General features: G+C 50.7%; 2 protein-coding genes across 3 annotated transcripts; one reads left to right on the forward strand and one right to left on the reverse strand.

Annotated features, from left to right (window-relative positions):
* Positions 1-3200: 3200 nt before the first annotated feature.
* On the reverse strand, positions 3201-7932 carry LOC120843891. Of its 2 annotated transcripts, XR_006076929.1 has the most exons (3): positions 6678-7932; positions 6117-6361; positions 3201-3321 (listed from the first exon to the last, which is right to left on the reverse strand). XR_006076929.1 is itself a non-coding variant. In XM_042287606.1 (2 exons), the coding sequence occupies exons 1-2, from the start codon at positions 7896-7898 to the stop codon at positions 6329-6331; spliced, it is 1254 nt and encodes a 417-aa protein (XP_042143540.1). In that variant the 5' UTR covers positions 7899-7932; the 3' UTR covers positions 6099-6328. The 2 variants fall into 2 exon arrangements, 1 of the variants encoding a protein (XP_042143540.1); XM_042287606.1 differs by lacking the exon at positions 3201-3321 and having other exon boundaries at positions 6099-6361.
* Positions 7933-8842: 910 nt separating this feature from the next.
* Positions 8843-10668, forward strand: LOC121833902 (E3 ubiquitin-protein ligase makorin-1-like). Its single transcript, XM_042287607.1, has one exon. The coding sequence runs from the start codon at positions 9129-9131 to the stop codon at positions 10173-10175; it is 1047 nt and encodes a 348-aa protein (XP_042143541.1). The 5' UTR covers positions 8843-9128; the 3' UTR covers positions 10176-10668.
* Positions 10669-13275: the final 2607 nt, after the last annotated feature.

Raw genomic sequence — 13275 nt, forward strand, 5'->3', positions numbered from 1 at the left:
AAAAAAAAAAAAAAAAAAGCAGAGGGTCGGGCAGGCGATCCAGAGTCATGGACTCTGAGCGACTTATTGATTGGGTACGACCTCATAGCTTTCAATTCGATATGTGTGACGCTGGTTTCAAGGACACGCAGGTAAACATGATCGCCTTCGAAAGAGCTCTCTGTCTCGGTCCCTCAGCCTAGGAACAAGGTTCGCAGGGGACCCGTCGGTATCTCGGTGGCGAATGATGTCGCGCACCCAGAAGGCTCTTCTGGGAGTTAAGCCGTCCACACCAGATATGTACTAATCGCGTATGTAAGAGCATTTGTCGCATTTCTATTTCAGCATCCCACATGTTCGCCATGGTGCTGCTGGAGCGCTAACAAGGCGCTACTGGAGCGCTAACAAGGCGTCACTGGAGCGCTAACAAGGCGCTACTAAAGCGCTAACCACGCGCTATATTAGAACGAAGTCACGTGCTGCAGCGCCGCATGAGCGCTCCATGGAGCGCTCACGTAGCGCTAACTTAGCGCTCCGCTGTATGTGTGAACAGGCCTTTATTCGACTGGATCACAAAGCGCGCGCCATCAAGATACATGTTGAATTTCTGCAGGGCGAATATGATGGCTATAGGCACTCAAGCTCGCAAACATTGTAATTTCGTTGAGCTGGTGTCAACGTATGGCTAGCAAACGCTACGGGTCGTAAGACACCATCAAAGTCTTGAAGCAGCACAGCACCTAAACCGTAGCCGCTCGCATCGGTTTGCCGTACAAACGGACGGTTGAGGTCTGGGAGCTTCAAAGATGCTGTCTCAGCAATAGCTCTGGACAGTTGAAGGAAAGCATTTTGCTGTGCCTCTGTCCAACGCCACTTGACGCCTTTGCGCAGCAGTCGTTCAGAGGCCGCGTTATCTCTGCACAGTGGGGAATAAACTGGCGGTAAAATCCAACCATGCCAAGAAATCTCTGCAAACTCTTTGCCTCATCTGGGGGAGGAAACTCAGTTATGGCCCTCAGCTTGTCCTCATTAGGGCGAAGCGATCCATCGTCGATTACAAAACCGAGCAGGTTAATCTCAGATGTCGCCAGTTGCATTTTTCCCGGGTGAACTGTCAAACCAGCATTCTGCATGCGCTCGAGTATAGTCCGAAGGTGGAAAAGATGTTCTTCGAACGAGCGTGAGAAGACTACTACGTCATCCATATACGCCATGGCGTAGTTGTGCCGTGCGTCCCCAAGCACAATGTCCATAACACGCTGGAATGTGGCAGAAGGGTTGCTCAAGCCGAAAGGCATGCGCACAAACTCGTACAATCCTCTGTAGCATGTGAATGCTGTTTTCTCAATGTCAACGGGTTCGACCTCTATCTGGAAGAAACCGCGACTGCAGTCAAGATTCGTGAAAAAACTGGCGTTTCCCAAGTTGCACATGATCGACTCAATCGATCATACGCGTCACGAACGGTTACCGCATTCAGGCGCCGGTAGTCGACGCAAAGCCGAGCCGTTCCATCCTTCTTGGGGGCAGGGACGATCGGGAAGGCCCAAGGGCTCTTTGACTCACGTACTGTAATGGTCGCGTAGGGCCATTATAAATGAGTGGAAAGAGACAGGAAAAGCTAGGATAAAGACAGCGCCCCGAAAGGCCTGTAGAGATGCTGAAAAGGCTTACATTGCCGGCGCGTGGGCCGCGGGGTGCCGAGGTGCAGAGCCCAAGGCGGGAACCTCGACGAAAGAAAGAGACGTCGCACCAGCTCGGAGTTTTTGTGAAGACTCTTCTATTTTCAATATGTACATAAATCCAGAGACAACGCGTGCCGCCGTCAAGCACGTGGCACCATCTCGTTGCAACACTAACCACGACTCCTTGCGCCATCTAGCTTTGTTGATGGCACACTACATCTTTTCCCCCCTTAGAAGAAAATGACGTTGGACAATTTGCTACCGACCCAAGAAACAGCTTACTCTTTTTTTAACCATGTATAAATTCACACGCACACAAAATCCTACCAACCAATCACTACAAGCAAAAATAATTGTGAAGTGGTCGGAGAAAATAAGGATAAAGAAATACATTGGAAAGATACAATCATTAATGCTACACTTTGCACTATGTCGAGCAGAATTCAGTTAGACTGAAAAGGGCTCTCTTCACTGCAACCAAATTGTCACTGACGAGTCCTTTGGAACAAAGAACAACACTTTCAAAAATCTCACGGTTTGACGAGTCATTTGAAACAAAGATTAACACTTTTACTTCCACGATTGAAATGGCTGACTAGTCCTTGGAAACATAAAGAATAACATTTTCACTTCAAACACTTTGACCGAAACCTCTATGTACATAACATGGAAACTTGATACTACAAACACACGGGAGAAGTGCTAAGAAAAAATTTGTTCACATCTATATTACAAAATGCATTGCACGCTGCATGAAATTTCAAACCACTATGACTTAAGTGCCAAAGTTTTTAAGGAGCGTCCTTGGAGTAGATATCCACTTGAAAGTCACGAAATTTTGCGGGAAGTCGTCTACGCCGCTTGGGGCGTTGTGGAGTGTCCGATGGGGATAGTGCTGGGGTACGATATGTCCTCGGTGGTGTGTCTGCACCACCGTCACCTGATGTAGGAGTCGATTCTTGGGTTGCCTCGGGACTTGATTCCGGGTCTTCTGCTAAACCAGGAGCCACTGAAGACTCGGAATGTGTAGAGGCCTTTGGCCCCACGGAGTGCAGGGACTTCGCTGTGACCGTTGCGGAGCTAGATGACGGCAGCTCACTGCATTACCCGAGTCCCAGCTGTGATGAACTTGATGCGGTGCTCACTATTGCACCGCTTGAAGGAACGGAAGGTTCAGGACCCTCCTGGAAAGCGACCCTGGGGGCCTCTTGGAAGACTAGCCGGGGCAGCCGGCAGAACTGGTGGCTGGCTGCTGGCTTGGACTGGTACAGCAGCGGGAAAGGCCGCTTGGAAACCGGAATCAGGAACGGCACCGGGGACTGGGGTGGCGGGAATGCCACCGGAAACCACTGCATCTTGCACCGTACAGGGTACCACGGAACTAGTGCCGGGTACGCCAGGAACAGGGAGGGCACCGGGTACTACCGGTACATGGGCAGCACCAGGGACCACAGCTACATGGGCTGCAGGAGCCGTATGATGAGGAACGACGCCTGGCACAGCAGGATCATGGGCGGCGCCAGGGGTCCATGACTATGGGCACCAGGCGCCACAGCAATATGGCCAGGGCCGGGTGCCGCAGTAGCATGGGCGGCCACAGGGGCCGCAGTGGCAGGGACGACCTCTTGGGCCGTCGGGACAAGACCGGCATCAGGGGCTGCAAAAACAGGACCGGCCGCAGGGGCCGCATGGACAGGAATGACGCTGGGGGCCGCAGCACGCAAAGTTGCAGGTGCCGGACCCTCAGGTGGCACATGGCCCAGGCTTATAGCTGGAGCCGCATTAGTTAACGTGGGGAATATGTCATCGTCCATAAGCCACAACGGCTGACGTCGGGGTGGTTTCAACGTTGTACGTGTCATTTTGTCTGCATCCCATATGGTTCCATCATTTAATCTATATGTGGCTGGCCCTACTTGTTCATGTATATGTTGCGGTGGAGCATATTTGTTGCTCATTTCCCCTCTAATGTTGGGTTTGAAAACCTTTACTGATTGCCCAGGAGCAAAAGCAGGGTACTTGACTGCTCGCCTGGCATCGGAATACTTCATCTTCGTTTGGTATTCCTTGACTCTATCAGGAAGCTCTTCCTGAACAACATGTGGAGGGACAGCGGACTCTGGGGTCCCTCGCCCTTGAAGATGCAGTCGCGTCCGGTCGGTGCGACCATGTAAAAGAAAAGCTGGCGTTTCTCCAGTCGTGGCATGGCGCTTACTCCGGTATACCCCGAGATATTCTGTAATGGCTTCGGAAAGCGGACGATGTTGGACGAGAGCCAACTGAATAACAGACTTGAGGACTCTATGGAGTCTCTCTACCTGGCCATAAGCTTGGGGATGGTAAAGGGATGACTTCACATGTTTGATGCCATGCGTCTTCAAGAAATCGCTGAATTCCTTCGAAATGAATTGAGAGCTGTTATCTGTCGTGATCTCCTGCGGCAGACCTTCGTGGGCAAAGATGGACTTCAAGAACTTTATGACTGTAGCAGTCGTGACGTTGTGGGCTGGTGCCACTTCCGGCCACCTACTGTGGTAATCTACCACTGTAATGAAAAACCTCTCTTGAGCCGGGGCTCGTTCAAAGGGACCTACTATATCCATGCCCAGCTTTACCCATGGACGGGTGGCGAATTCGACTGGTTGAAGAGGTGCTGGAGATGCCTTTGCAGGCTTGTCTGTCGACTGACATACCGAACAGTTCTGAACTTTCGTCCTGACATGTTGACTTAAATGTGGCCACCAGTAAAGCTCCTTGATGATACTGGTGGTGCGCGAGATACCTTGATGGGTTTCGTGAGCTACATCAATAACTTGATCACGGAGAGTGGACGGAACCACTATTTTCTCTCCTTGGAACAACAATGCATCGGTGACTGACAGCTGGTCTCTTACAACGAAATACGGCTTGAATTCTGGAGGCAACATGTCCTCTGAGGGCCATGTGTTTGAAAGATATGTCATGATAACTGGTTATACAGGATCTTTTAGAGTTTCTTAATTGAACTCCTTCTGTGTGAGACATGCACAGACAATTGAAACTACCTCTTCTTCAAAAGACATACCTTCTTCGGTGCCTGGGACCGGAAGGCGAGATAGAGCGTCGGCAACTACGTTATCGCTGCCTTTACGATACTTCATTGTGAAATTATAGCTGAAAAGTCCAGCAGTCCAACGACTGATGCGTCGTGGACGGACACCTGTCCCTTGAGTAGACATTAGTGTGACGAGAGCTTGATGATCTGTCTGGATCTTGAAATGTCGACCCCAAAGATAAACGTGTCATTTCTCGCAAGCCCAGAGGATTGCGAGAGCTTCTTTCTCTCCTGCTGAGTACTTCCGCTCTGCCGCGGAGAGAGAGCGGGAAGCAAAAGCAACAGTCTTTAGTTGCTTCCCATGCTGCTGCTGGAGAACAGCACCTAGTCCGTAATTGGACGCGTCTGTGGAGACGACAACTGGAAGATTTGGATCGAACATTGCGAGAATGGGAGCCTGCTGGAGGCAGGACTTGACACTTTGGAAACTGGCCTCTACGTCGGACGACCAGACAAAAGATGCTCCCTTGCGCAGAAGCCTTCGGAGGGGTTCTACAAGAGTAGCACAGTGGGGGACAAACTTACTGTAATATTCTACTAGACCTAGGAAGGCCTTCAACTGCGAAGGTTCCGATGGAACTGGAAAATTTAGGACCTCGTCTATCTACGAAGGAAGGGGTGCTAGACCCTCCGCAGACAGACGATGACCAAGGAATGGCAGTTCAGAAACATTGAAAACGGCTTTTCTATTTAGTTTCATGCTGGCCTCTCTAATACATTTGAGGACTTGTCTGAGATTACTATCATGTTCCTTCTGGAAGGAACCATAGACAATGACATCGTCCAGTTAAAACTGGACTCCTGGACAGTGTTTTAATATCTTGGACATGACCTGTTGGAAGGCCGCTGGTGCAGACGCCAGACCGAAACAAACTCGTTTGAAACGAAAAAGCCCTTCATGGGTAATGAATGCTGTTAAGTCGCGACTCTTGGGGTCGAGACGGACTTGATGATAAGCAGACGCAAGGTCTAATTTAGAAAAATGGGAAGCTCCACTGAGGGAGTTCAGAAGCTCCTCAATGTGCGGAAGCGGAAAAGAATCAATAACGACTGCCTGCTTTCCGCCCGCAGATCGACACACATACGGATTCCACCGTCTTTCTTCTTAACTACTAAATGGGGGACACCCATTCCGACGCGTTTACGCGCTCGATAGCACCTTGGCGCTCGAGCTTCTGAATTTCTGCACTGACGGCATCACGCAACGTCATTGGTAAGCGGCGAAGTTTAGCCTGTACCGGCGGAACATGGTGCCGGATAGTGATTGTGTGAGTTTGGTTTTTAACTAATCCTAACTCAGGAGAAAAGAGATCCTCGAATTCTTCGAAACCAGAAGGTAACTTCGATGCATCGCTCACCGATGAAGGTTGCAAAGATGGTCCCGACGTCGACGGATCCCTTGAAGGCTGGTCTCCGAAGACGCCTCTACTTGAGTAGTACTCAGACGACGTGGATGGCTGAGTGCCGTGAACAGTGGACAATGATGAAGGGTGCTTGCAGGGAGCACTTGGAGGACGCGATGGACGACTGGGCTCCACCGTACATGGGGGCTGCGGGACTCCAGCCGACTTTACATGTCCCGGGATGGTGGAGCGAGGGTCAGCTGCATTGACATGGAAGCACTTGAGTGGCGCGCCCGATAAAATTAGACGCAGTCCATGCACGGCATCTCTCCCAAGCAGGGATCGGCCATTGCGAACGATGTAAAAAAGAATGTCGGCGGAGCGTTCTTTGAAGTTGACTTTGGTCTGGAAACATCCCATGACTGGAATCGACCCTCGGAGGTAGTGCACAAGAGTGCGCGGCGGTTTCCTTAGCCGGATTTGCTGCTTGGAATTGATCTTGTTAAACATGCTCTCGGAAAGTATTGACACTTCGGAGCCAGTATCAATGAGTAAGGGTAATGTAAATCCATTCACCTGAACATCAGCTGTGAAATTCAGTGGGCGACGGTCGACACGTTCTTCAGGGAGGACCTCCGGGGATCCGACGGTGAAGACGTTGTTTGGCTGTTGTTCCCCCTCGTCGTCGGGAGACGTCACGATTCCATGGATCGGCGTCTGGTTACGGCCAGGTCCAAGCCTCTCGTACCGGCGACCGGCGGCGCGGCCTCGTCCCGGCGGAAACGCCAGGCGACGGGGGTCGATGACTTCAGACGACGAAGACGAACTTCGGCAAACATTTGAAAAGTGGCCTATCTTGCCACAAGAAAAACAAGTAATTCCGGACGCTGGACACTCCTCTCGCGGATGGGGTCGGAGACCGCAAAACTGGCACGATTCCGCCCCGCGCCCAAAAGCGCGCGCGCCCGGAGGAGCATCACGAGGCAGTCGACTTGTAAAAACGCGGGTGAGTCCACGCGACTGGTGGCGCGGCGAGAAGGAAACCTTGGAAGGTGAGGAGGAAACATTTGCGGGGGAGGAGGAAACGGCAGGAGGCCGCCCTCCATTTTGACGTTGCATGTTCGAATTTGACTTCAATTGGCGGCCATCTTGTCCACGCCGAACGGGAACCCTTTGTACTGCCTCAACGGCCTGTGTCGACTCGGAACGCGGAAGACATGATGCAATTTGGCGGTAACGATCGCAATCTCGAGCAGCTGGTTCGAACTGTTGTGCCAGAAGCACGATGCGTTCGAGGCTGGGTAGTCCAGCTTCCGCAGACTCTCGGATTACCCGATTGTGTACCTCCGATGATAATAACCCGGCCAAAAAAACTTCCGCGATGCGGTTTTCAAGAGACTCCCCAAAATCACAAAAAGAGCCGAGGTGCCGTAGGGCACCAAGGTACTCAAGGACACTTTCTCCCTGCGACTGGACGCGGGTGAGGAACAACCTCCGTTCGACAACAGCATTCTTTTTGGCAGCGAAGTGCTGATCAAGCGCCGTCATAAGAACGTCAAATTCGGAGACGGTCTCGCTATGGGCGAGGGCCGTGGATGGGAACGTTGAAACTATTCTTTGGCCTTCGAGACCAAGCAAAGACCACAACAACGCGCGCTTACGCTTCGGCGAGCTTTCATCAGCCTCTAGGACCACAATATAATTTAAAAACGACGTTTTCCAATTTAACCAAGGCTGCACAGGGGCACCTGGCGTGGGAAGAAATGGTGGAGGCGTCGGGAAAGAAGCCGTTGCCATTTTTGGAACTTATGAATGCTCTACGTAAAGCCAATGGCTAGATACGCATATTTGATGGACAAAAATACCTTTCAAAATTACTTAGGATATACATGGACATGGAACATAGCGACGCTATGGTCTACTATGGCTATGGTTGGGAGATAAAGTTGAAAACGAAGGTACCGATTCGAACGGCCGTTACGGCGTTCGCAAAAAAAAAGGGAACAAAGGATGGCGTTACGCCTAACCCTACTGGCGTTCAAAATGGACCATTGACGCTCGAAACGGAACGTTAAATGTCGCTATGCATCGACAGTATTTTCATGTACTACATATGCAAAAGATGTGGTGGATGGGAATATTCAAAAGGACCTCCTTACATTTCGAACGTTAAAATATTACCTTACACAAAAGAAAACTATACAGGCCGGTGCTGCCACCACTCATCTCCGGCACGGAGTCTCACAAAAAAACTCACGAGGGCGAAAATGGAAAAAATGGAAGCAAAAACCTCGTCGCCAAAATGTAATGGTTGCGTAGGGCCATTATAAATGAGTGGAAAGAGACAAGAAAAGCATGGATAAAAACAGCGCCCCGAAAGGCCTGTAGAGATGCTGAAAAGGCTTACATTGCCGGCGCGTGGGCCGCGGGGTGCCGAGGTGCGGGACCCAAGGCGAGAACCCCGACGAAAGAAAGAGACGTCACACCAGCTCGGATTTTTTGTGAAGACTGTTCTATTTTTAATATGTACATGAATCCAGAGACAGCGCGTGCCGCTGTCAAGCACGTGGCACCATCTCGTTGTAACAAAACAAACCACGACTTCTTGCGCCATCTAGCTTGTTGATGGCACACTACACGTATTGCACCCGTGTCGATCATCTCTTGGAGCGCCTTGTCCAGCAGGGCTCGCTTGTGTACGCTGATTGGTCGAGGGTTGCAGCGTAGAGGAGAACCACAGACACACACAGCTTGCTGGCTCCAGGAGCCAGCGTCTGCGTTCGCGTGGCGAGGCGCTCCCAGGAGACGCTTCGTTACCAATGGTGACGGTGAGCAAAACAGAAGGACCTCATCGTGTGGAAGGACGGAGGTGCGTGGAGAGATCAGGTTTGAGTGTTCATCGTGAAAGAAAAGGAAGAAGCTAAGATGGCGGAGGGTGGACTCCGAAGCTACCTTTGCAGATTTTTTCTTTGCGGGACGTGCAGAGAGGGAGATTCGTGACCGTTTTTACACGAGCTGGTCGCCGGAATGCCGGACAACGTGTGCAGGCACTACCTCCGAGGGAACTGCATGTTTGGAAGCAGGTGTCGCTATGAACATATCCCGGCTGGTCGAGGGCACGCCGACAAACCCAAGATTAGCCGAAAAGGTCAGAGCCGACATCGCACCAACGACGGCCATCGAGAGCAGTGCCACACGTCGCTCGCAGCGTCCTCTTTGGGCAGCTCGGCGGGAGGCCACGGATCTGGACTGCCTTCATCGAGGGCGACACACAAGAACGGTGGGGGCTCCCCTTACTCGGACACCGATGCCGGGCCGCGAAAGCTCGAGACGCATAAGGCGCCATTGAACTGGGTCGACGCGCCTGAATTCGTACCCAAAAGCGAAAGCGGCGTGCAAACGTCAGCGGAATCCCACGCACGCCGTCACGAGGACGCTCCGCAACAGACGCAGGATGTCATAGGAGGCGCACTGAAGCCGCTTTGCCCTTTCAGAGCGACCAGCAAACGATGTCTCCTAGGCAAACGGTGCTTGAAGACCCACCTTGAGCTGTGCGACCTGTGTCAGAAGTGGTGCCTTCATCCCGACGACCAAGAGCAGCGGAGGCAGCGCAAAGAGGAATATGTCCAGAAGCACGAAGAAGACATGGAACTTTCTTTCGCCGTGCAGCGCAGCACGGACAAAACCTGCGGCATCTGCATGGACATGGTCATCGACAAGGATCCTAGCTCGGAGCGACGGTTCGGCATCCTGGAGAAGTGCTGCCACGTCTTCTGCCTCAGCTGCAGCCGGAAATGGCGAGGCTCCAAGGAGTTCGACAGTACGACCGTACGCTCTTGCCCAGAGTGCCGCATTCAGTCGGACTTTCTCCCTCCAAGCAGCTGCTGGGTGGAAGTTGGAGCCGAAAAGGACAAGCTCATAGCGGAATACAAGAAGGACACGGAAGTCAGGACACAGCAAAAAACACACCTTTACGTCGTTCAGGCCAGGCTTCGAGTCCCTGCCGCCGAGGCCCTCGTGGGCCACGCCCGCGATCGTTCGAGCTCGCGCCCCGTGCCCATCGCACGCTTCTAAAGGTCACCGCAGCTCTACTGCACACCCCGCATGTCGCTTGCGACAGACTGTATATACGGCAAATAAGGCTGTATATACGCCAGATTAGGCTGTATATATTCCAGATACGGCTTTATATTCGCCAGATAATACTGTATATAAGGAAGATAAGGCTGTATATATTCCCCATATGGCTTTATATTCGCCAGATAAGACTATATGCGGCAGATAAGGCTGTATATAAGCCCGATTAGGCTATATATTTTCGAGATAAGACTTTATATTCGCCATATAAGACTGCCTATATGGCATATAAGGCTGTATTTACGCCAGTCTAGGCTGTATATGTTCCAGATAAAGATTGATATTTTCCAGATAAGACTGTATATACGGCATACAAGGCTGTATATATGCCAGATTTGGCTGTATATATTCCAGATAAGGCTTTGTATTCACCATATAAGTCTATATATATGTCAGACAAAGCTGTAGATATGCCGGATTAAACTGTATATATTCCAGATAAGGCTTTATATTCGCCAGATAAGACTATATATGGCAGATAATGCTGTATATATGCCAAATTACGCTGTATATATTCCAGATAAGGCTTTATATTCGCCAGATAAGACTGTATATACAGCAGATAGGGCTGTATATACACCAGATTAATCTGTATATATTCCCGATAAGGCTTTATATCCGCCAGATAAGACTGTATATACGGCAGATAAGGCTGTCTATATGCCAGATTAGGCTGTATATATTTCACATAAGGCTTTATATTCGCCAGATAAGACTATGTACTGCAGATAAGTCTTATATACGCCAGATTAGGCTTATATATTCCAAATAAGGCTTTATATTCGCCAGATAAGGCTGTATATACACCAGATAGGACTATATACGCCAGATAAGGCTGTATATACTCAGGATAATGTTTGATATAGCCAAATATTTCCCAGATATAAGATTTCCATGCGGGGTGGGAGACGAGGGTGGAAGGCGGCGGGGCGGAGGGAACGTGACAAGCGGTTGGCCGAAGAGTCACGAGCAGGCGCCAGACAGAGCATGCTCCGCGATGCTGGGGCCGGGCAGTAACGATGGAGCCGTTCTGGCTGGTCTGGCCCATGGCGATCCCCGGAGCGGTCCACTAGCGAGGTTTTGACCAGGACCAGAAAGAACGGCGAGCCCTGGCCATACCGGCCTGGGCCATGACGATCTCGGAGTGGTTCCGCAGCGAGACTCGGACGAGAAGACAGGAAAGAGCGCTATGAGGGGCCCTGTTGCGCTTTTTGGACTCCCACGGCGACTAAGAAGAAAAAAGTGACGTCAACAATGCAGCAAACGCAAATTGGATGTTGATTGGTGAGAGTCGCTGACGACGAGTCTCCGCAGAAGAAAACAAAGAAAAAGTTGGTTTTGTTTTCTTCTGCAGATATTTGTCATCAGCGACTCTCACCGATCAACATCCAATCTGCGTTTGCTGCGTTGTTGATGCCACCTCCTTTTCCCTAGTCACCGTGGAAGTCCAAAAAGCGCAACATAGGGCCCCTGAAACCTCATGTTGCGCTTTTTGGACTCCCACGGCGACTAGAGAAAAGGAAGTAACGTCAACAACGCAGTAAACATAGATTGGATGTTGATTGGTGAGAGTCGCTGATGACGAATATCTGCAGAAGAGAACAAAAAAATGTGAGCTTTTTTTTTGTTCGGCGGGAATTCGTCAGCGACTCTCACTAATCAACATCCAATCTGGGTTCGCTGCGTTGTTGACATCACTTCCATGTCCCTAGTCGCCGTGGGAGTCCAAAAAACGCAACATGGGGCCCCTGGACAACCCACTCCGACTGTGAGCCCTGAACGACGGGCGACAACCAGGATCGTCGGGCCCGGAGTGCTCGCTCCCTTAAATTGGCAACTGCGAAGGACATTAAGCCCATTTGTCTTCTCGTTGCACTGAGTCTCTCCCTGGAAGACGGGCGAAGCACAGAATAATCGGGCGGTGATTATTGATAGAGCGGGAATACTATAGAGAATACCACACCCCTTAGCTTTTTCAAGAAGTGTGCTGGCTACTTCTGCCAAGAGTGCCAACGGGAACCCCGCTGACACTCTTGGCACTCCTTCAATCTACCAATTTGTCTCCCAAAACCTTCGATCGTCTTGTGGGCGCATGATTTTTTGAGGGCCGAACCAAGGCATGACATCGTTATGGTCCTCTTGGTCGCCTTTGTGTGGGAAGATTTAAAATCCAGAATCGCCTTTTTAGAGCGCGGGAAAAACGACCAACATAGTTTTGTCACCCAAATATATCGTCAAATCCAGGAACTGCAGAGCCCCTTCATGAAGTTCCTCACAAGTGAACTTCAGGCCGCCACCACACTTTTCAAGAGCGTCTAAAAGGAAACATCGTGTATCATCTTCTGCCCCCTCATGCAAAACCAAAAAATTGTCTGCAAATCGACAGACCGTTTTACAGCCGATGCCCCAGAGCGGACTCCACAGCTTTATCGACCCGGATAGGTAAATGTCGCTCAAAAGTGGAACCACACAGGACCCAATACACACTCATTGCTTTTGTATGAAAAAAGAATTGTTTCAGCCTACTACCATCGAATTCAGACAAAATTGGAGCGTCTCTAGGAAGTCTTCCATGGCCACTCCACTGCAGGTTCTGAACCCCGGTTCCCCGTTCGTTTCAATGCAATATCTAACAGAGGCTAGCTGCTGGTCATGAGGTAGCGAATAAAATAAATCCTCAACGTCAACGCTGAAGGCCGACCACCCCGTGGCGTCGTTGTCTCTTAAAAAATCGCACACCACCTCAGAGTTGGCAACCCTGAAAGGGTCCTCCACGTCCAACGGAGCCAACTGTTTTTGGATGAACGCCGCCATCTGCCGTTGCCACGTGCCCCTTTCAGTGACGACAGCCATAAACCGGTACAAGTCTTTATGTGTCTTGTATAAGATTCCTTTGTGATGTAACAGGTGCTACGCGGAACAAACAGGAAGATGTTTGAATGATAGATTACGAGAACATTTGTATTTGCTCGGAGCCATGGTTGGGGGCCTTTTGCCGATTCGTTGACGAGGGTGCAAATGTCGGCCTGACTTTGGC

The sequence above is a fragment of the Ixodes scapularis genome, unplaced genomic scaffold (assembly GCF_016920785.2).
Source record: "Ixodes scapularis isolate PalLabHiFi unplaced genomic scaffold, ASM1692078v2 ptg000020l_1___fragment_2___debris__unscaffolded, whole genome shotgun sequence".
In the NCBI taxonomy this organism is placed as follows: Eukaryota; Metazoa; Arthropoda; class Arachnida; order Ixodida; family Ixodidae; genus Ixodes; species Ixodes scapularis.